Below are 24,565 nucleotides of genomic sequence, written 5' to 3' on the forward strand. Positions count from 1 at the left end.
TCCCTATGAGGGGGGGGGGGGGTATCGGCTGGTATCTAGTGTACAGTTGATCATAGTTCCTGGGCTCCCTGTGGTTTTATCGGTATTGACTATCTTTGAGCTGATCTGCTCTAAACCAATACATTCTAAGTCAATGCATTTGTGTTTGGTTGGCATATACTGCCATGCTTCAGTTCTAAGTTAAAGGGCAGTAGTCGTTCTGTCAGTGTAGCGCGTGTTCGAATTTCATGTAAATACTCTCAGACAACTAATACTTTATTAGTTGTCTGAGAAATAATCAATGTATTTTACACGCGTTGTATACGTCGCAATGAGTCACATATAGAGCACACAAAACAATAAATTACGTACATACACTCAGTTCAAACCTACATATAAATTTGAACCATATTTGAATCAAGTAAAAAATGCACAACATAGAACCAGCTTCACCAAATTTAGGATATCTGCACATACCTTACCAATTGAAAAACTTAGATATCAAGGGATACCTCCAGAGGAAAGAAAGTGCCAACTTTGTAACAATGGGGCTATTGGCAATGAAATCCATGCACTTTTAGACTGTAACCATACTGGAATAACAAATGCTCGTACTGAATTTTTGAATGTAGTTAGCATTTATAATGAAGGTATCCTTAAACTATCAAAACAACAAATGTTTACAGAAATTTTAAGTTCGAGAGATGGGTTCATTGCCAATAGTGCTAGCAAATTTATTGACAGCATATTATTTTACTACAAGTAATTTTACTTAGACTTTAGTTATTTATGTATTTTCTTTTGTCTCGTGTGTGTACTTGTGTTTTATTATATTTAATGTCTTTTGACCACAGATAATGTAACAAAATATATTATTTAGTGTCAAATAAAATATACTATACTATACTATAGAGCAGGATAAAAAAATAAAATATTTCATAAAATTTATATTTACAGCTAACGAAAATATATGATATGCTTGTGTAATGTCATTTTTATTTCAAATTACTTTGGAGCTGATGAAACTGTTCAGTAACAGATTATAGGGCGCCCTCAAAAGAAAGGATTTGTTTACATATTGACAATCAATATGGCCGTGTTGACGGTCAGCTGTCGTCGGGCTGTCAACATCAGAAAAACACCGCTTTCCTCGTTACAAAACTACCTTTCGGTGTATTTCTTGCTGCTCCTTTTGCCACAAATTATTCTGGGCGAAGGTACAGCATTCGTCGAAGTCTACAACAATAGGAAAACTGACGGAAGTTCTTTCCAAGTGGTGGGTAACTTCACGAGCATCGGCTCAGTGGGAAATGCAGACGGAAATCTAAAAATAGTAAGTACATATTTATGTCAAGTATTTATGTATTTTGGTCCCAATGTTGCTTTCTCCCGATGAGGCTGTATCCGACACTGTTTCGTCCCAAATACTATGTCGTTCCAGTTCATTGATTTTAGTGTGACATACATTTTGTTTCGACTATATCATTCGTGGATTGGGGGAAGTGCCTCGATATCACTATCTTATGCTATTTTTTGTAGTAGATATTTATTATTCCTTTCATATTTCATAGAGTAGAGCTGCGGAGACATCAATATTATTAAAAGTATGATTCGAAAATGAAATGTCTTCAGCTAAAGAGAATTTATATGCGTCCGACAAAGTACCAATTTCCATAACGCAGGTGACACAATGTCCTGAATATTTTTTTTTCTAAGAGAGTGTTTTTGTTGACCATTGACCTCAATATAAGGTGACAATTGACCAGTCACTAAAAATCAGAGGTGACAATGGAATTAATGCATAATTCTATGAATATTTTGTTGAGTGACCGAGTGATAATTTATGTCAAATAAATTGCTTCATTAATTAAAATAATTCATTAGCAAACGTAATATGTAACCTTTAATACCTTATCTCACTGAAAAATCAAATAATAGGCATATAATTTTAAAAATGGAGACACTGCTAGAACCGATAATATATAGTAGGTAATCAGTCCTTACCGGTAGTAATTATTCAATACATTCTGTGTCCTATTCTGTGACCCTATGGAGATAATGGTAAGGCTCATGATTTATATGTAAATATTGACTGGGATGAAACAGCTTTGGGATACAATACCATTGGGACGAAACATTTTTAGGAAGAAACAACTTTGAGATAAAACATCTTGGAAAAAACAGCCAGGGATAAAAAAAAACACTGAACCAATGTATTCATTCATGACATGCTGTTCAATTGTGTGAAAAAATATCAAGTACACATGTACATCTATCATGCGCTCATTGTGGGAATTTAGTGTATATACCTCACCTGGCTACTAGTATGTATGGTTATGTACTATGGCCGTCAACCGGTACCTTGCGGCTTAGGTTCAACAGCTCCAAATTAGCAGCGTAACATAGTCGGAACTGTAACAAGCTGCAGCCCTTATATTCTACATGTATATAGCCTAGGTCGTGTAAATGTGACTATACTTCAAACCTTGAAAATGTGATTTCAATTCAAGTCCTTCAAATAATATTTTGTTAGAAGTAAATTTGTAACATCCCTTTGCATATACACAATTGTCTCTGTGGTAGGTGGGGGGGGGGGGGGGTTAGATTTTGAATATAGACACACAGAGAATGGCAGGTAGATTTTGAATTTACAAATAGAAAACAGGAGAAAATGATGGAAAAAATAGCTAAATACAGAAGAAAAAAAAATTGATAGGAGAAGTCAATAAACAATTTTGTTTACAGCAATATCATCTTGTAACTGCTTTTTGATGTTAATCTATTCTTTCATGTGAATTGTCACACATTGAATTCATGAATTTATCAAAAAATTATCACATGCATAACGTGTATACAATATCTGTGTCGCGTAATTACAGGACAGATAATAAATGCATATCACTATATTGACGTCACTTGCTACCAAACTTTTTTTCATTGTACTCACTGCCTGATTTTATATACTGTCCGATAACTACAGATTGTGGTAAAAATAGTTTATTTTGGTAAGCTTGTGTTTATTTTGGTAAGCTTGTGTTTATTTTCAGAATTATTATTCAGTCGCTCCAAAACTTTGGTTGAAACTAAATAGCAGCATGGCCACACAGCGTATGTTCACATCAGAACACCATAACTAAATAGCAGCATGGCCACACAGCGTATGTTCACATCAGAACACCATAACTAAATAGCAGCATGGCCACACAGCGTATGTTCACATCAGAACACCATAACTAAATAGCAGCATGGCCACACAGCGTATGTTCACATCAGAACACCATAACTAAATAGCAGCATGGCCACACAGCGTATGTTCACATCAGAACACCATAACTAAATAGCAGCATGGCCACACAGCGTATGTTCACATCAGAACACCATAACTAAATAGCAGCATGGCCACACAGCGTATGTTCACATCAGAACACCCTGCCAAATAGCAGCATGGCCACACAGCGTACGTTTACATCAGAACACCATAACTAAATAGCAGCATGGCCACACAGCGTATGTTCACATCAGAACACCATAACTAAATAGCAGCATGGCCACACAGCGTACGTTTACATCAGAACACCATAACTAAATAGCAGCATGGCCACACAGCGTACGTTCACATCAGAACACCATAACTAAATAGCAGCATGGCCACACAGCGTATGTTCACATCAGAACACCATGCCAAATAGAAGCATGGCCACACAGCGTACGTTCACATCAGAACACCATGCCAAATAGCAGCATGGCCACACAGCGTACGTTCATATCAGAACACCATAACTAAATAGCAGCATGGCCACACAGCGTACGTTCACATCAGAACACCATGCCAAATAGAAGCAATGCCACACAGCGTACGTTCACATCAGAACACCATAACTAAATAGAAGCATGGCCACACAGCGTATGTTCACATCAGAACACCATGCCAAATAGCAGCATGGCCACACAGCGTATGTTCACATCAGAACACCATGCCAAATAGCAGCATGGCCACACAGCGTATGTTCACATCAGAACACCATAACTAAATAGCAGCATGGCCACACAGCGTATGTTCACATCAGAACACCATGCCAAATAGCAGCATGGCCACACAGCGTACGTTCACATCAGAACACCATAACTAAATAGCAGCATGGCCACACAGCGTATGTTCACATCAGAACACCATAACTAAATAGCAGCATGGCCACACAGCGTACGTTCACATCAGAACACCATGCCAAATAGCAGCATGGCCACACAGCGTATGTTCACATCAGAACACCATGCCAAATAGCAGCATGGCCACACAGCGTAGGTTCACATCAGAACACCATAACTAAATAGCAGCATGGCCACACAGCGTATGTTCACATAAGAACACCATAACTAAATAGCAGCATGGCCACACAGCGTATGTTCACATCAGAACACCATGCCAAATAGCAGCATGGCCACACAGCGTATGTTCACATCAGAACACCATAACTAAATAGCAGCATGGCCACACAGCGTATGTTCACATCAGAACACCATGCCAAATAGAAGCATAGCCACACAGCGTACGTTCACATCAGAACACCATGCCAAATAGCAGCATGGCCACACAGCGTACGTTCACATCAGAACACCATAACTAAATAGCAGCATGGCCACACAGCGTACGTTCACATCAGAACACCATGCCAAATAGCAGCATGGCCACACAGCGTATGTTCACATCAGAACACCATGCCAAATAGCAGCATGGCCACACAGCGTATGTTCACATCAGAACACCATAACTAAATAGCAGCATGGCCACACAGTGTATGTTCACATCAGAACACCATGCCAAATAGCAGCATGGCCACACAGCGTACGTTCACATCAGAACACCATAACTAAATAGCAGCATGGCCACACAGCGTATGTTCACATCAGAACACCATGCCAAATAGCAGCATGGCCACACAGCGTAGGTTCACATCAGAACACCATAACTAAATAGCAGCATGGCCACACAGCGTATGTTCACATAAGAACACCATAACTAAATAGCAGCATGGCCACACAGCGTATGTTCACATCAGAACACCATGCCAAATAGCAGCATGGCCACACAGCGTATGTTCACATCAGAACACCATAACTAAATAGCAGCATGGCCACACAGCGTACGTTTACATCAGAACACCATAACTAAATAGCAGCATGGCCACACAGTGTACGTTCACATCAGAACACCATAACTAAATAGCAGCATGGCCACACAGCGTACGTTCACATCAGAACACCATGCCAAATAGCAGCATGGCCACACAGCGTATGTTCACATCAGAACACCATGCCAAATAGCAGCATGGCCACACAGCGTAGGTTCACATCAGAACACCATAACTAAATAGCAGCATGGCCACACAGCGTATGTTCACATAAGAACACCATAACTAAATAGCAGCATGGCCACACAGTGTATGTTCACATCAGAACACCATGCCAAATAGCAGCATGGCCACACAGCGTATGTTCACATCAGAACACCATAACTAAATAGCAGCATGGCCACACAGCGTATGTTCACATCAGAACACCATGCCAAATAGAAGCATGGCCACACAGCGTACGTTCACATCAGAACACCATGCCAAATAGCAGCATGGCCACACAGCGTACGTTCACATCAGAACACCATAACTAAATAGCAGCATGGCCACACAGCGTACGTTCACATCAGAACACCATGCCAAATAGAAGCAATGCCACACAGCGTACGTTCACATCAGAACACCACAACTAAATAGAAGCATGGCCACACAGCGTATGTTCACATCAGAACACCATGCCAAATAGCAGCATGGCCACACAGCGTATGTTCACATCAGAACACCATGCCAAATAGCAGCATGGCCACACAGCGTATGTTCACATCAGAACACCATAACTAAATAGCAGCATGGCCACACAGCGTATGTTCACATCAGAACACCATGCCAAATAGCAGCATGGCCACACAGCGTACGTTCACATCAGAACACCATAACTAAATAGCAGCATGGCCACACAGCGTATGTTCACATCAGAACACCATAACTAAATAGCAGCATGGCCACACAGCGTACGTTCACATCAGAACACCATGCCAAATAGCAGCATGGCCACACAGCGTATGTTCACATCAGAACACCATGCCAAATAGCAGCATGGCCACACAGCGTAGGTTCACATCAGAACACCATAACTAAATAGCAGCATGGCCACACAGCGTATGTTCACATAAGAACACCATAACTAAATAGCAGCATGGCCACACAGCGTATGTTCACATCAGAACACCATGCCAAATAGCAGCATGGCCACACAGCGTATGTTCACATCAGAACACCATAACTAAATAGCAGCATGGCCACACAGCGTACGTTTACATCAGAACACCATAACTAAATAGCAGCATGGCCACACAGTGTACGTTCACATCAGAACACCATAACTAAATAGCAGCATGGCCACACAGCGTATGTTCACATCAGAACACCATGCCAAATAGCAGCATGGCCACACAGCGTACGTTCACATCAGAACACCATGCCAAATAGAAGCATGGCCACACAGCGTACGTTCACATCAGAACACCATGCCAAATAGAAGCATGGCCACACAGCGTACGTTCACATCAGAACACCATGCCAAATAGAAGCATGGCCACACAGCGTACGTTCACATCAGAACACCATGCCAAATAGAAGCATGGCCACACAGCGTATGTTCACATCAGAACACCATGCCAAATAGAATTTGACGTGTACACAATGATATATTTGTGTACTGGTACGCCACATAGTCTAGGGTAAGGAAATACTGTAAAGTACTTTATTTTGGCAGGCATTAATTTTCACTGAAAAGTCTTTTTGGGTGTTTTGTATTTTTGGGTGTTTTCCAAAGCAAAATCTTTTTTCCTGTTTTTTAGCTCCACTATCGACTTTGTCGAGCGGAGCTTATCATATGAGTGATTGTCTGTCGCCGTCAGTTGTCTGTCGTCCGTGTTTTACTTTTTCGACTTCTTCTTGAAAACTACAAGCCTGAATGCTTTGATACTTGGTGTATTTGTACCTTGGGTAGACCTCTCTCAGATTTGTTCATTTCATGATCATATCTTCAATTCTCTAATTTTGGTGAATATTTTTGTCATTTTTGGTAAAAAGTGATATTTTCGACTTCTTGTTAAAAACCGCAAGTCCAATTGCTTTGATATTACATATATAGGTACTACATGTGGATCTCTCTCAGATTTGTTTATTTTGTAATGATATCTTTAATTCTTTAATTTTGGTGAATACTTTTGTCATTTTTGGTAAAAAGTGATATTTTCAACTTCTTGTTAAAAACCGCAAGTCCAATTGCTTTGATATTACATATATAGGTACTATACGTGAACCTCTCTCAGATTTGTTTATTTTGTAATGATATCTTTAATTCTCTAATTTTGGTGAATACTTTTGTCATTTTTGGTAAAAAGTGATATTTTCAACTTCTTGTTAAAAACCGCAAGTCCAATTGCTTTGATATTACATATATAGGTACTATACGTGAACCTCTCTCAGATTTGTTTATTTTGTAATGATATCTTTAATTCTCTAATTTTGGTGAATACTTTTGTCATTTTTGGTAAAAAGTGATATTTTCAACTTCTTGTTAAAAACCGCAAGTCCAATTGCTTTGATATTACATATATAGGTACTACACGTGAACCTCTCTCAGATTTGTTCATTTTCTGATGATATCTTCAATTCTCTAATTTTGGTGAATATTTTTGTCATTTTTGGTAAAAAGTGATATTTTCGACTTCTTGTGAAAAACCGCAAGTCCAATTGCTTTGATATTACATATATAGGTACTACATGTGGATCTCTCTCAGATTTGTTTATTTTGTAATGATATCTTTAATTCTTTAATTTTGGTGAATACTTTTGTCATTTTTGGTAAAAAGTGATATTTTCAACTTCTTGTTAAAAACCGCAAGTCCAATTGCTTTGATATTACATATATAGGTACTACACGTGGACCTCTCTCAGATTTGTTTATTTTGTAATGATATCTTTAATTCTCTAATTTTGGTGAATACTTTTGTCATTTTTGGTAAAAAGTGATATTTTCAACTTCTTATTAAAATCCGCAAGTCCAATTGCTTTGATATTACATATATAGGTACTACATGTGGATCTCTCTCAGATTTGTTTATTTTGTAATGATATCTTTAATTCTTTAATTTTGGTGAATACTTTTGTCATTTTTGGTAAAAAGTGATATTTTCAACTTCTTGTTAAAAACCGCAAGTCCAATTGCTTTGATAATACATATGTAAGTACTACATGTGGACTACTCTCAAATTTGTTCATTTTGTAATGATATCATCAACTCTCTAATTTTGGTGAATATTTTTGTCATTTTTGGTAAAAAGTGATATTTTCGACTTGTTGTTAAAAACCACAAGTCCAATTGCTTTGATATTACATATATAGGTACTACATATGGACCACTCTCAGATTTGTTCATTTTGTAATGATATCTTTAATTCTCTAATTTTGGTGAATATTTTTGTAATTTTTGATAAAAAGTGATATTCTTGTTAAAAACCACAATCATTTATGGTGAAAAATGATATTTTTGAATTCTTGTTGAAAACAGCAAGTCCCATTGCATTGATACTATGCATATTGTTCATTTTCTAATGATATCCTTAATTGAAATGTGCATTGATAACAGCGGAGCTATCTCAGCCGAGAGGCTGCTTGTTTTACCTTTTCATGGTTGGCCAGCATTTTATGTCGTAGTTTTTACATGACAATTACATTGTAGTAGCTTCAAGTGAGCAGGGAATATCTCACAATGAATTGACATTACGTGGTTATCATCTGATATCACTTGTTTGTAAAGCAGATTAATAAGAGTGATGTCATAGGTTCATATTATTCATGAACTAAAGGTGAGTGGACAATACAGTGCATCACACCACAAGTCAGTGGACAATACAGTGCGTCACACCACAAGTCATGGCAACATACAGTGCGTCACACCACAAGTCATGGCAACATTTGGGTATAACATTTGGCTTATTTTTATGCATTTTTCAATAATATTTTTTATAATTTTCCATCAAATAGATATAAATTCCTAATGGCTACAGGTCTTGAACGTCATTTTTGTACAAATATGGGAATTGTGGAAAGTGAAATTCAGCACTCAAATTGATAAAATAAACTACTGCGTATTGCCTCATCTCATGTTTTCTATTATGCAGTGGTGTCAGCAACAATGTCATGATTTATTTGAATACAGCGCCCTCATTGGTCAATACCAAGTATGTTCGTTCTCAAAGCACCAACATTGTCATGCTATGGTATCAATATATTGATCACAAATGTTTTACTTCTGTTATTTCTTTACTTACTAGCAAAGCTGTACATGTCAGACTATCTACATGCACTCTTAAAGGGAGGTGGTCGTCAGATTGCATTGGTTTCGATATGGAACCAATATCAACATATACAACGCATGTAAAATACATTGCTTGTTGCATGAAATTCAAACGCATGCTGCGCCCTTTAATTCTCTACATGTGCATTAAAAATAACAAAAGTAAACTTTAATGTACATGATAATATTTCACTTTATGAATATTGTGTACTGAGGACAAATATATAATATAAGGTTATTACGAGAATATGCACGAAGACAGTACAGCTGGAGTATCACCCGACGAGTGCTGTCTCAGAATACATCTTTTCCAAGGATACATCATGGGAATGCCAAAATCCCAAAAGTTTAGAACAGAATCAGCGAACTTCTTTGTGTGGAGTCCGGTCAAACCCTGATGGCAGCCATGTTTGTTTTTATTATTAGAGGACGCTTATGCATATTTGGAATTTGCATTTTCTTATACAGTAGGATGAAAATACCCTGTAAAATACCGCAAAATTATGGCACATGTAACTAATGGCGTTATGGTGAGAGATGTATTATAATAATCATTACTGATAATAGCAATTTCTATTTTATTTAGCTGCCATTAGACTGTGATAGCAATGAAGATAGATTATTATATAATACACAAGGATGGATTGGTGTCTTCTATCTTACCTCACCCTCAACTGAATATGAAGATCTGAACCCTGATAAACCATGCTGTTCACTCGTAGACAGGGTAAACAAACTCTTATTACAGCTGTTCTCATCTATAACTGTGATCTGATTAAGATGTGCACACAACTATGAAGCTTGGGTCCCTGTAAACATGTTTTGACCAAACATTATGCTCACACCATGCACAATTTGCAGGTATACACATACCCACCTTTCACTTCTGTCATGTGTGCTCGATAGGGCTTAAATCTTCACCAGTTAGGATTCCATGTTTTCAGAAAATGTTTAAATATATATACTTGAGGAAATTGTCATTACAGTTTCTATGTTACAAACTCTCAAGTGGACTTGGAATTGATTTCAAACTATTGGAACTTGAATGTTGTTCAGACCCTGTCCTTGTTATTATTATTATTTTTATATTTGAAAGGGCCACGCATGGTAGGAATCTTAAAAATTACATTGCGAAAGTAAAGTGATGTCGTAGCATGATGTGTTGGTGTGGATTTCATTAAATTGTTAAACTGTATTAAATATTCTTAATAGTGAAACCACAGTTTTACCCTACGTACAGTTACCAATTCACAGTGTACTGTAAACATCTTTTAATTTATAGGATCACTAAACCAACATGTGAGGGCGCTAGTCAAGATGACACAACCGTATAACCCCGGGCACGCGCCCCTCCCTGGGCAAGCGCCCACCCCCTGTTTTCACAAAAGTTACATGTTGGGGACATTCTCGGTTAAACGCCCAGGGTGATATTTAGTCAAGAACGGGGTCAACAATACAGTTTTATTTGTCAAAAACGAACGCGTTCGATTTATTCAAATAGTGTGTTTGTTACGGTAGTTCTTTTTTTGGAGTGTGTGGTGGCCCTGAAAAGGGCCGCTTTGTTTGTGTTTTTACGTAAAAACTCATTGGAACTTAACGATGTAAGATGAACCACGCAGCATGTGGCGCACACGTTCTGCTTTCTCTTCATTCACGATGAATCTAATATTGCAATATTGCAACGATCCATACCTTGGTGAGTGGTTTGAAGCACTTAGCCTTGGTTTCAAAAAGTAGTATTTCGCTGACTGTGAATCCATAACGGGAGCTAGCACTTTTGAGACATCATGTCGTAAACTTGCTACTTTCTTTCCATCCTTCATCACAGCTATGGCATTACGGTCATGTGGATTATTTTTCTGTCGTTGAAGAAAAAACATTTTGCCGACCTCAAGTCCATTACGATAACCATAATGAGGCATGCCGACGATGGGAACTTGTTGCATCATCATTATTTTTGTAATTTTGTCACTTGTGTGGGTGCGTGAATAAATCATGTTAATGAGGTCGACCAGAGTTTATTTTCAGTCTGTTTTTTATGTATCGCCATTTGGATATGTTTATGTATTCACAATAGTTTGTAAACATTTCACATCAGTAATAAAAGGTTTATTTGTTTCATAACCCTGTCTGCTATTCTTCAGTAATTACGATGCGATGTATCAATACGTGCATGAACAAAATTATGCTAATGAGGTCATCGCCATCTTGGATTACAAGCGGTAGTTTTTCCCGGCCGTTTCGACTTGCATGCACTGATCACGATTACTAAAAAAGTAACCGTGCATTGGTTACAATACTTACCATACTTTGTAGCCAAGTTCAGTGAGTAATACAACTTCATTCGCTGACATAAAACAAGTTTTATTCTTGAAATTTGACCCCCTGTCTTAGTGTTCCCACAGTTCTTGACCGAGTGCTCACGTTTATTGAAACCTCGCATAAATCAAGAAATAAGTACGTGTATAAAGTGTACAAAAGCATTCCTTTATTTGACCTTATCATACGATCACAAAAACAACTTTTTAAAATCTTTTTTGGGGTGGTCCTCGGGTAAGCGCCCACCCCCATTTTTTCCCGATTTTGTATGTTCAGGCCCCTGGGCGCGTGCCTGGGGTAATACGGTAGATACCATCACTATATACCAATTTAAGTTTATACTTGATAATATAATTCTATATGTAACAAATGCATGTACAACATGTATTGCAAGACGCATTACAAATGACAGTTACCTGCATATTAGTGCATTCACTGGTGTAAGTTATATTCAAACTGTTGTATGTAACAAACTCTCTCTGCATTATATTAGGTCAAAGAAGTAATGTTATTTGGTGCTTCAGCTTTAATTCTTCTTGCTAATGTAGACACACATATATGGATGCAGGTATGTCATACTTTTATTAGTTTCATTAGTTAGGCAACTTTCTTCCTTCTTTGCATCCTTCTTTTTTCAATATAAAGCCCATATCAATCAAACTTGTTTATGGAGAATAATGTTCTTTAATGGCTCTGCGATTGTTTTCCAAATCCAAGAGTGTCTTTTATGTGTTTTTGAGCATTAATCACATCTCCTGAATTTCAATATCCCCCGGATCGTATCAACCTCTTGTCCCTTCCCCAATACTTTGTTACAGGCGTGTTTCTGAGCTCAATAATAATTTGTAATAAACCCATTTTTATATTTAATAATTTTAACATCAAATTTACTTCCCCACCCTGTATGGTATGTACTATAGTCAAGCACTAAGTCATTGGTACCAATCCCTTCAACAGTCTTACATCACTATTTGTTCCTTAGCTGTTAATTTCTAGTGCGACTATCATGTACAATGTTTAAGATTCATGTGAAAATTGGATTAAAATGAATTGGAATTCATAGCTTTTCTAGTTATCTAATAATCAGTTATCATAACCAGATTCTAATGAAATTTGATAAATAGATGCTTTGGTTAGTTTTGTCATGGAGCTCTTTTTTTAGCTCCATAGTTTTGGTTAGTGATTAGTTCAAGGCTAAGCCATCTACATGTTCAGTTTACTAATTACATAATTTGCATAATTAACGGCTTGCTCTACAAATAACTTTCTGATATTATATATTCTGGAGGTCACAATACTCCTGAGCATCAATTTGGTAGATGTGTGGGTATGATAGTAAAAGTTGTATTTGAGCCATCTGTTATGTTCAGTTATGATTTTATTAGTCCATGTTAAGTCTGAAATGGGAACATATGGGTTAGACTGTGTGTGTGTGGGTGTGTGTGTGTGTGTGTGTGTGTGTGTGTGTGTGTGTGTGTTGTGTGTGTGTGTGTGTGTGTGTGTGTGTGTGTGTGTGAGTGCATGTGTGTGCAAGCAATATCTAAAACATTCCTTGACCAATTCTCTTCAAACCTTACACATAGTGTGATACATACACACCTACAATTTATTCATCTTTCTATTCACAAGCTTGATGTATCACAACTGTTTACAAAACCAATAATTGTTATCAATGAAACGAAACATATTATGAAGTTTATGGGTTTTCTTCAGAAGTAAGTGAACTCTTACCTTATTCAACTCAAAGTACATGTTACATTTAATATTTTATTAATATTATTATTATATTTCTGCCTCTCCCATTATCACATTTCTGTCTTCCCATCACCCCCTATTATCATACTGTAGAATACTTTTTCGCTTGGAATTTATTTTCGCTATTTTCGCTGAAGGGATGATTCCGTGAAAATATAATCCAGCGAATATACATTTTGTCCTATATTTTACATTAATCTCATCAAAAATCAGTGAAAATAAATTCCAAGCAAAACGCCCAAAAAGCCTTTTCAGCGAAAATAAATTCCAGCGAAAATAAAGTATTCCACAGTATATCATATTTCTGCCTCTCCACTATCACATATTTGTCTCTCATAAGTCTTGATTGTTTTTTTAATAGAAGTGAAAAATCCAGTTTAAGAAGTAAAATTACATTTGATTCTACATTTTACGATTTACAGGTACATGTAACTGTTTTTTATCATTGTACAATATTGCAATGGTGTTTGCTCATGTAAATTTATGTAGACATTATTTCCATTTAAATGCACCTTGTGAAAGCACAGGGCAGAATAGCTATTTACAGTCTCAAAGAACAAATTAACATTTCAAATTTAATATATTAGTAAATAATTTATTTACCAATATCAAGTAATAGCTGCCAAAGTTGTCCAATATTTTTTGTTAAATTTATTATCCTCCCAAAAGACAGTGAGACTATTTATAACACTACCGTACTTCCCCGAGTATAAGCCCAGGGACCTGAACATATATATAAAATCGGGAAAATTAGGGGGTGGGCTTATACTTGAGGACCACCTCAGAAAAGATAATTTTTTGGGGGGTTTAAAATTATAACCATCTTCCTAACCACGAAAGATTATCCAAATCACATTTTCCGTTCACAGCGCCGGTCTCGGAGAAATATTATGTCTTTTTGATTTCCACAACGCTTTTCAAAATGAAGAAACAAACATGTTCATAAAAATACACACGTTTTCTTACAATACGGTTTACATACCATCTGAATTTACAGTGCAAAAATGGGTAGGGTCTGTGGGAAAACAGTCGAAGGCAGGATCTTTATCATTATCTTCGTTGTGGAATATTTTCGATCGTATGCAAACTCTTGATACAATGCAATTTCCGCCATGGTGTTTTTCATCATGATTTGACCTGAACAACTTCCTTTGACCTAACAGGTCACGTTTTTCCTTAACCAATCAAAATGCTGTGTCGTACAGACGAAGTTTGCTGTTTATTGACAAAGTAATTTTTTCAACGCAATGTGGAAGTGAATTACCGCGATGTTAAAATGCAGTCTGATTTCGACAAAAATGGTGATTTTTTCCCTAAAACTGTTGATTCTCAATTTTCGAAAGGTAAACTGAAGGTGGAGGAAGTATTTAAACTTTTTACGGTCGCCAACAAGTCATGTTGAAGAATAGTTTGCTCGTTCACATCCCATTCACGATGTTCAATGATCAGGTTTCACGACTTGAAATTCACATTTTTGGCGTTTCTAAAACTACTACTCAAAAGAAATATGGATTGCTTCAGTACTGCAACATCGGGGTTCATCCTGAGTAAATAACAGAATAGAAAAAGTCTGAACCATGTTTCATACGTTCGCCAGCCATGCACTCTGAAATTAATGCGAGTTTTCTCGTAAAAGCAGGAACCAAACTACCGTACCAATCACGGGGACTTATATTTTGACCTGTGTGTGTGTGTGTGTGCGTGTGCGTGTGCGTGTGTGTGTGTGCGTGCGTGCATCTGGTCCTGTATCTTAGAAATGCCTGGACCAATCACAATCAAACTTCACACATACATGTACATCATACATGATATTGTACATATGCACGTCAATTTGTTCCACGATCTGATTCAAGATGGCCGAATGGCGGCCATTTTTGTGCTAAAAATCATCAAAATCAAGCATTTCTTGGCTGTTTACAGATGGATTTTGTTCAAACTTGGTATATACATTAGACATTTTGGGACCTTGATGCAAATAATTTTGTTTTTCAGATAAGATTCAAAATGGCCGACTGGTGGCCATTTTGTTTTAATGAATGTGGTTCTCGTGCCATATCTCTGACTTGCTTTCACTGATTATGTTCAAATTTTAAATATTCATTATACATCATATCATAGGTAGACAGATATATTGGTTTGACGATCCTATTCAAAATGGTCAAATGGTGGCCTTTTTTGTGCTAAAAAAATCATCAAATATCAAGCGTTTCTGGCATTAATGGATGGATTTTGTTCAAACTTGGTACATACATTAGACATTACGGGTTCCTGATGCATGTCATTATATTTTTTCAGATTGGATTCAAAATGGCTGACTGGCGGCCATTTTGTTTTAATGATTGGGCTTCTAGAGCCATATCTCTTAAATGCTTTGACTGATTATATTCAAATTTTATATATTCGTTATAGATATACATGTATTCAAAATAGATTTCAAATGATTTTGAATGCTGTTCCAGAGCAATATCTCTCAATATAGACAAGTACTTGTTTGATGATCAGATACAAATGTCAATCATTTTAATGTTAAAAAATCATTCCTGACATGGTTATATTCCAGCTATATTACTATAAACAAAACTATATATCTTAAATTTGATAACTAATGGGGACTGTGCCATGCATGGCTTGTTATTCAATTAAATACACTTTTTACATGCATATTTGTAATCAATGTCATTGATGCCCGGTAAAAACACCCTGGGCCTATACTCGGGGATGGCCTCAACCTGTTAAATGTCTAAAAACAGAGGGTGGGCTTATAATCGAGGAGGGGCTTATGCTCGGGGAAGTGCGGTATAATAGAATACAATAATCTCATCAGTATGTAGGTGTAATAATAGCATGTACAAATGGTTTCTGTCCTGTGTCCTGTGTGCTGTTTCTGTCCACAAGGCATGTAAAAAAACAATATCACTATTGTAGTGAGTAATCTGTGTCCACAAATAACGGGAATCTGCTCAAATAGAGCTTGAAATAGATATCTTTTGATCTTCCAATAAATACATGAATCTACAATCTGTGAGAGGGTTTGAGAATCTCAGTCTTCCATGAGTAAAATTTGGTGTTTGCAACATTGCTAAATGATGTACATGTACAGACGAGTTGAATGTTTAAACATCACAGATGACATAGCAGAGCTGTTCATATAGTCTGTCTGTCCATCTGTCAACAATTTCATTTTTGGCTAAAAAATACTAGTCCAATTGCTTTGATACATGTACTTGATAGGACCTCTATCAGATCTATACCTGTTCTGGGTCCTGTACATGCATCTAGACCCAGATCACTGGCATATCTTAAAGTTGTATTCCCACTCTGTATTATATGCAGAACACTTCCCACTGATTATTGTGATCACTATGAAAAATGATAAAATTAGTTGGTATGGCAACAAATCCTGAAATATTGGAGTAATGAAAGCTAGCTTGCAGTGAAAGTCAAACATACTCTTCACTGTTATGATAATCAAGGCCACTTTAATTTATTATACTGTAAAATAAAATTATTTTGGCTGAAATTTATTGCTGCTGAAAAAAAAAATGTTTTGGGTGTTTTGTATGGAGTTTATTTTTACTGATTTTTGATGAGTTGAAAGTAAAATATATGAGGAAGTGGATCATGCCTTCAGTGAAAATGCTGGAAATAAAAAGTATTTCACATCCTTCTAAATTTTGAACTCAAACTCAAACCCTTACGATGTTTACATTGGTTGGTGAGAGTTTTTCAGCAGATCAAACAAGGTAGGAATGCAAAATTAATTAATTCTTGTCCAATGACCTGAAGGTTACCCAGAAAGGGATTATCATTACTGGGCCAAGAAACACAGGTATAGTTTTATGGTATTTATCCCAATAGAGTCCTGGATTTGATGTTGTTGGTTCTACCTGTATATACAGCTGTGGTGTAGAAAATGGTGGCTTTGATGGAGTATTTGTTTGCAGTCTACATAAAGACAGTAATAATGTAAGTCTTACTAATGTGCTGCATTTTATTTCATTACAAGCCTATATCAAGAATTACTTTATGGTCAACCTGTGGTAGAGCTCGTGGGGGTGGGACAGTATGTATGGATAGTCCAATATCCAAAACGCAGGTGGGTTCACAAAATATTGTATCCTACATTGCCTGCATTCTGCCCTAACTGTATTTGAAGACAATACTTTTCAGCTAGTGAATATTTTTGTTGATTTCTTTATAATAAATAAATAACCTATAAGTTATTGTTTATATAATATATGCCATGGCTGATATAAGTGTAATAATGTGCATGTCTTGTGGATTGTGGAAATTGATTGATATTCCATAATTAGTATATTAGTATTAATGGCTATACAAATTAACATAATCAAGACAGCATGAGGGTAATCAGGTGATAATACAAATGCATATGTAAATGAGACAAACAATATATGGAGTCTTGAATACATGTAAACAAACTACATTATACGATATACCGGTACTTACAAATTACAAACCACTTTCACTTTTGCAAAACCACACAACATAGATTTTTTGTTTTGTTTAACCATAGACAGTATACCGGTAGTCCTACTATACTGTCTATGGTTTAACGTTCAAATTTAGTAACTCAAATTATTATTATCAGTTACTGGAAATATACAGTGTTAAATGAAACAAAAATCCTATGTTGCCCATAACTCGATCATTAAAGTCTGAGTTACTAACTGGACATTCAACAAAAACAAAAATTTGGGTTGTCTGTAACTCAAAGTTCAGTAAACTGTTGATTAAACATTGAGTTACAATTTGGGTGTGGTTTTGCAAAAGAGCGCATGGTTTCTGAAATATGAGTGTGGTCATTTTTGTAACTCCATGTTTTCGTAACTCGATTCGAAATTACTGGAAATATACAGTGTTAAATGAAACAAAAATCCTATGTTGCCTATAACTCGATCATTAAAGTCTGAGTTACTAACTGTGGACGTTCAACAAAAACAAAAATTTGGGTTGTCTGTAACTCAAAGTTCAGTAAACTGTTGATTAAACATTGAGTTACAATTTGGGTGTGGTTTTGCAAAAGAGCGCATGGTTTCTGAAATATGAGTGTGGTCATTTTTGTAACTCCATGTTTTCGTAACTCAATGTTCGTAACTCGAACAATTCAGCATCTCGACATTGAATACAGTGAATGGCAGAAAGGTGTACCTTAATTTATAGACACATTTATAAACATTTGAAATACCGATCATCAGCTTTCATACAAATTTAAATATTCAATTATATTATAATGGTGATTGGCTCAAGGGCTCAACATTGTCTCCATTCATAATGTGTGCACTTACCTTAATGTGACATAGCAACTGTAACCGCCCACTTATTTAAAATGAAGCGCTTGCTGATTGGAAGGTGTTGAGCTAACTTATTAATGTTAATTAGAACTCATAATGATGTTGCAGTACAATTTCTAGATTGGCCAATTTGAATTGTATATGTATAAAACATTTTTAACATCCCAAGGTTTCTGCCATTCACTTTACTGGTATAAAATTTAAAAGATGGTATGAAATGTCTTAAACATCAAACAAAACATTCTGAGTTTTGTTTAAACCTTCTGATGGGTTTTTTGTTATCAAAATTTTCTTTTTTTAATTGCATACACTCTAGCTTTAATATCATGGCATGGTTTAAACTGTAAATTTTATAATTGGAATAAACAAGGAATGCTATTATAATAATGTTGTAATTCTATTTTATTTCATTTTTCACAGAAACCACACAGTAGTTGGTGGTATATATTATTATCTACTCTTACTTTATGTGCATTTTTCATATTATTAAGATCCCCTCAACAATTCAGGATTCCAGATGTAGAGGTTGGTATATTTTATGATTATTAATTCTATATATATTAGGTTGTTAAGATTCTGAATCATATACTATTAGTCTAAACTAATAGTTTTTCAAGTTATTAATCATTTTTATCTAGTATATATTCATTTGACCATCTGAAAAAAAAAAAAAACTTCATCAAAATAAATAACCTAATATTTATAAACAAAAACTACTTTGGGTACCCATAATTGTCTTTTCATATTTTTAAATAAAGTCGCAGGCAGAAACTTACCAAATTTTGTGAAATTCCTCTGTCAAATATGTGATAGCCATGCCACACCCGAAGATTTCCCTGCCCTTACAAAATATTTGTTTTTTGTTTACTGGCATTTGTCATCTGCAGGAGTCATTGCAGCAAGTGGCACAGCAAGTGTTGTCCAAGATGAAAACAAGGTGTTATAGTCACAAGAAAAGAAGACATAAGCATGACAGGGGTGATGATACTTGCCCAATTTGTCTTGAGAAATATTTTCCAAAACAGGTAAACATGTACACAAATTCATGTATATTTTGCATTACATTATTGATAAAACTTATTTTCATGCAGCCCGTCTATGAATTCACATGCTCATCTAAGTTTCTCATAGTCTGATATCCTGTCCACCAGTCTTCCACATAATTTGACAGTCACTTCTCCTGACCATCAAAGTCCGTCACACAACTTGAAATTTACATATCCTGTCCATCAAAGTCCCCCACACAACTTTACAGTCACATCTCCTGTCCATTATTTTGTTGTGGGACTGGAAGGAGCGGGGCTTAAAGATTGTTTATTAGCTTTACTTTGTTCATGTAAATGTTCAGAGTTGTTTACATGTTGACAAATTACTGTGTCTTGCAGTTAAGCAGTTGTAATGTCCTGAAAAATTCTTCTTAGTAAACCCACTTTTCTCCATTCACACTTTTGTATTTCTGTTGCTGCAGATGATTCGTGTTTTGCCATGTTTTCATGAGTATCATGTCAAGTGTGTTGATAGTTGGTTAATTCAACAAAGAACATGTCCACTATGTAAATTAAATATTATTGGTAAGTTGTTTTTAACCATGTTGGCTGTTTTGGTGAACCTGTTACAGGCATACTTGTGTATGTAGTTTAATATTTAACACTACATTTACTTTTGAGTTAATGTGTGCATGCTAATTAGCTAATTTACATACCAATTAATTACTTTAAACAAGTTTATTTGATATATAAACATTTTTCCTATCACTGGTAGCATAGCGATTGTTGCATCAGACTCATGATCGTAGACCCAAGTTCAAATCCTACCTCAGGCTGAACATCAAAAATTAAAATTAAATTGCCACTTGATAGAGAGATGGCCCTGACATGTGTGTAGTCCCAAAACACGAATACGGCTTCTGTGGCAAAAATGCACTATATGTCATCACTTGCAACTTGCACATACAAAAAAGTCAGGAGAGACAACATTTTTCCCATATGCAATTTGTTTGTGTAAGTGCACGAATTGTCAGTCCCCGTTCGGACGTAGTCCGAAAACGGGGACTTATGGTTTGCCCTGTGTGCGTCCGTGCGTCTGTGATCACCTGTATCTCGAACATGCATGGACCGATTAAGTTCAAACTTCACTCATACATCACACATTATATGGGACATATGCACATGCATTTTATTCATGATTCGATTAATAGCCGAATAGCAGCCATTTTAAGGCCAAAAATTCATCAAAATTGCACATTTTCACCATTCCAGACCTGGATCTCAGTTATGCATGGACGGATTTTGTTCAAATTTGGTACATACATTAAACATAATAGGACCTTGATGCACGTCATGTTTTTTTTTGGATCGGGTTTGAAATGGCCGACTGGCGGCCATTTTGTTTTAAAGAATTCAGTTCTGGATCCGTATCTGAGACATGCCTGGATTGATCGAGTTCAAACTTCACACACACAAGGTACATCATGTCACAAATATGTATGTGCATTTGTTTCATGATCTCATTAACGATAGCTAAATGGTGGCTGCTTTAAGGACGAAAATGCATTGAAATTGCACATCTTCACCATTCCGGACCCGGATCTCAGTTATGCATGGACGGATTTTGTTCAAATTTAATCGAGTTCAAACTTCACACACACAAGGTACATCATGTCACAAATATGTATGTGCATTTGTTTCATGATCTCATTAACGATAGCTAAATGGCGGCCGCTTTAAGGACAAAAATGCATTGAAATTGCACATTTTCACCATTCCGGACCTGGATCTCAGTTATGCATGGACGGATTTTGTTCAAATTTGGTACATACATTAAACATAATAGGACCTTGATGCACGTCATTTTTTTTTCCCGGATAAAGTGGCGGCCATTTTGTTTTAACAAATTCAGTTCTGGATTCGTATCCGAGACGTGTTTGGATTGATCAAATAGATATGTGCATTTGTTTCATGATCTGCTTAACAATAGCTGAATGATGGCCATTTTAAAGCCGAAAATGCATCAAAATCACGTATATTCACAATTCCGGAACCGGATCTCAGTCATGCATGGATGGATTTTGTTCAGATTTAGTACAATGTGTTGTACATATGCAGGTGCATTTCGGATCAGACCACTGAAAGTGGTCTATGATTTCGGTCATGATCTTGAATGTATATGTCACTCAAATATGAACGGAACGGGGACGTGTCATTGACAATGACTTGTTTAGAATAAATTTTGCATTTCAGTTCAGCTAATTTGCATAACATTTAACAGTTTGCCCAAGTGCATGGCTGTTTGTCTGGATGAATATCTAATATTACCTTGTGCATACTAATTAGCATACTGATCAGTGTGTGAAACTTGTGGAAAATTTGTACTGGACAAGTGGCATCAATCCATTTCAAGATCTGCAACAACTTACGAATAAAGTATCAACTCCCAAATATTTTGATTGTGGCAACGTTAAATGTGGACAAAAAATGTTGAATGCAAGCAGTTTAAACATTGACTGGCTTATCTCTTTCTGTCCTGTAAATATTAGTATTTCATTCTATAGCTGCATAGTTGTACATAATAAAACATTGAATAATGCCATGTGATTTATGACCAACTTTATCAAAAACCATAGATACTTACTTGTCACTGATATTATGATTACAGATCACAATGATGATTCAGTGAAGATCCAATGATGAATCAACACTATCAAGATTACGTGCGAAAATTCATTGATGAACATTTATTGAAGATTTGGTTTAGATTCATGGAAACGGCTGTGAAGTAATGATACAGATGCAATTGTACATTCACTACAGATGTAGAAACATCTCAGTACCAATATAATAAAGGTACCTATATCAACACATCACATACTACACAAATTTGTATACTCCCTTTGGGCAGCACTATGTATTAACTTATACTTAAATACAATGTACATACATTTAATTTTTATTGTGAAGGTTGAATCAGATATACATGTATGTATTCATTATTAGAGGCAACATTTTGAGAGTTAATTATAAGGAATATCAAGCAACTGGTATTTTGTTGGTTTGCTACTGATTTTGTGCTTCACACCTTTGTCTAACACTCATCTCAACTCAATACCTCACCGACAATTAATTTATGAAAAGCAGGTTTTATTCATTAAAATTGACTTAATCTGTGAGTTTAAGGTGAACTGTCTCAAAGGTGGTCTTAATGTAGATGTACATGTGTCAATAATCTGAAGAAATGTTGTAATTCCTGAATTAAAAGAACATGTAATCAGTTATTTTCATGTATCAGCTTGAGTATCAAATTAAAGTATCAACAAAATATGAAAAAGTAACAATTGGCACAACTTAATATTTACAAGAGGTTTCAGAGTACAAAATGATTATTTTACCATTATCATTATTATTTTCATATCATAAACCTATTCTACTTGAGAATTCTACATTGAGAGGATGCTGCACAAAGAGAGTACAGAGGTACATTTGTATCAACCACTGCGTGAAACATGTACTGTCTGAGTGCATACTTTGCATTATCCTCATAGTAACTTTATTATTACACATCCTCCTACTGATCCAACTGCTTAGTGAAGGATTCCAAGAACTGTATAAAATAGTGAAAATTATAAGCACAATAATGTCCACAATCTTGGAAATAAATATCACATATTTAGAATTCACATTTCTGTATATGGTAGGATGTAAATCCCTCTCTAATACCTCACAATTATGGCATGCTGTAATTTATGGTAATGCGGTGCTGAATGTATAATAAGAATTAATATTATTATATAACATTGAATACAGGCACATATCTAATGAAGTATATATCTGAATGTTTTTTACACTGTATGTGTATGTGAATACATGGAAGAACATTTTAACTGTTTCTTCTTGCAGTCTGTATTTAAAGTGCGGTAGTCGTGCCAAGCATGTGCAAGATATGGGTCTCATAATAGACTAAGATGGCGACTTTGACATTTGTGCAGACCAATTAGTACAAACTGAGACGTAACCTAGCTTTAATTTAGTATATTTTTTAGGTGATTGGAAGATATTGAAGGAGTCACAGGCAGTAAGTAAGTCGTGTCCAGGTCAAAACTTGTACTCATGATTTCATTAGAAGATCGCATTGTATTGTGGGAAAATCAATGTTTATCAACACAAATGTTGCACATGCGCAGCTCGACGACCACTGCCCTTTAAAGACAGTGACATATGGATTGGTTTCTGTCTGCTGCAATCTTGTATATGTACACCTCTAGTTCTCTTACACACTAAGGTTGGTTCATTTCCAGTGTGAGATTTAAACCAGACATAAGCTTTATGAACCTGGTATTTCTTATTACATGTACAGGGATTGCCCCAATTTTAATACAAGCAAGGGTCCCATTTGTAATAAAAATACATTTACTATTCCTCTTCATTTTTCCTTAGCAATCCTTGCTTATGTACATTGTGGTATTGTGAAGATATATAACAATATTTAATGCACTACAGTCAAATTACGTTCTGTTGGATATAATTATTTGTTTTAGCTGGAGAGCTCTTACAGAACATACTAATAGCTAGCAATGTTATATTTATTCATATTTTATGGTTGCTGTTCTGTATTTTGATTATTGTGTAAACTTGGACAACATGTTCCAGTGTTATTTTAATAAATTAATAAATTAATGTATTTTACATTAATATGTGTTTGTTTGTGATTTATATATTTTATTTATTAATGATCTTTGTATTGTTTGGCATTCCAAATTTACACATACC

The 24,565-nt window shown here is 35.9% G+C and overlaps 1 protein-coding gene across 3 annotated transcripts; it reads left to right on the plus strand.

Moving 5' to 3' along the window:
- Positions 1-1,067: 1,067 nt before the first annotated feature.
- On the plus strand, positions 1,068-24,487 carry LOC144350283 (RING finger protein 215-like). 3 transcript variants are annotated; one of them, XM_085491658.1, is made up of 10 exons: positions 1,068-1,312; positions 10,004-10,144; positions 12,230-12,304; positions 13,366-13,451; positions 13,853-13,913; positions 17,350-17,457; positions 19,224-19,328; positions 19,691-19,828; positions 20,272-20,374; positions 22,458-24,487. In XM_085491658.1, the coding sequence occupies exons 1-10, from the start codon at positions 1,070-1,072 to the stop codon at positions 22,487-22,489; spliced, it is 1,092 nt and encodes a 363-aa protein (XP_085347784.1). In that variant the 5' UTR covers positions 1,068-1,069; the 3' UTR covers positions 22,490-24,487. The 3 variants fall into 3 exon arrangements, with proteins under 3 accessions (XP_085347784.1, XP_085347785.1, XP_085347786.1); XM_085491659.1 differs by lacking the exon at positions 17,350-17,457 and adding an exon at positions 17,498-17,587; XM_085491660.1 differs by lacking the exon at positions 20,272-20,374.
- Positions 24,488-24,565: the final 78 nt, after the last annotated feature.

This window comes from Saccoglossus kowalevskii, chromosome 16 (genome assembly GCF_978046115.1).
Source record: "Saccoglossus kowalevskii chromosome 16, keSacKowa6.1, whole genome shotgun sequence".
Lineage (NCBI taxonomy): Eukaryota > Metazoa > Hemichordata > Enteropneusta > Harrimaniidae > Saccoglossus > Saccoglossus kowalevskii.

Bases quoted from the DNA above. Each gene is read 5' to 3' on its own strand.
- LOC144350283 (XM_085491658.1), top strand. From the start codon at position 1,070: ATGGCCGTGTTGACGGTCAGCTGTCGTCGGGCTGTCAACATCAGAAAA. The intron at 13,914-17,349 runs GTACATGTAACT...TTATCCCAATAG, and splicing joins CTACATTTTACGATTTACAG to AGTCCTGGATTTGATGTTGT. The intron at 19,329-19,690 runs GTTGGTATATTT...TGTCATCTGCAG, and splicing joins TCAGGATTCCAGATGTAGAG to GAGTCATTGCAGCAAGTGGC.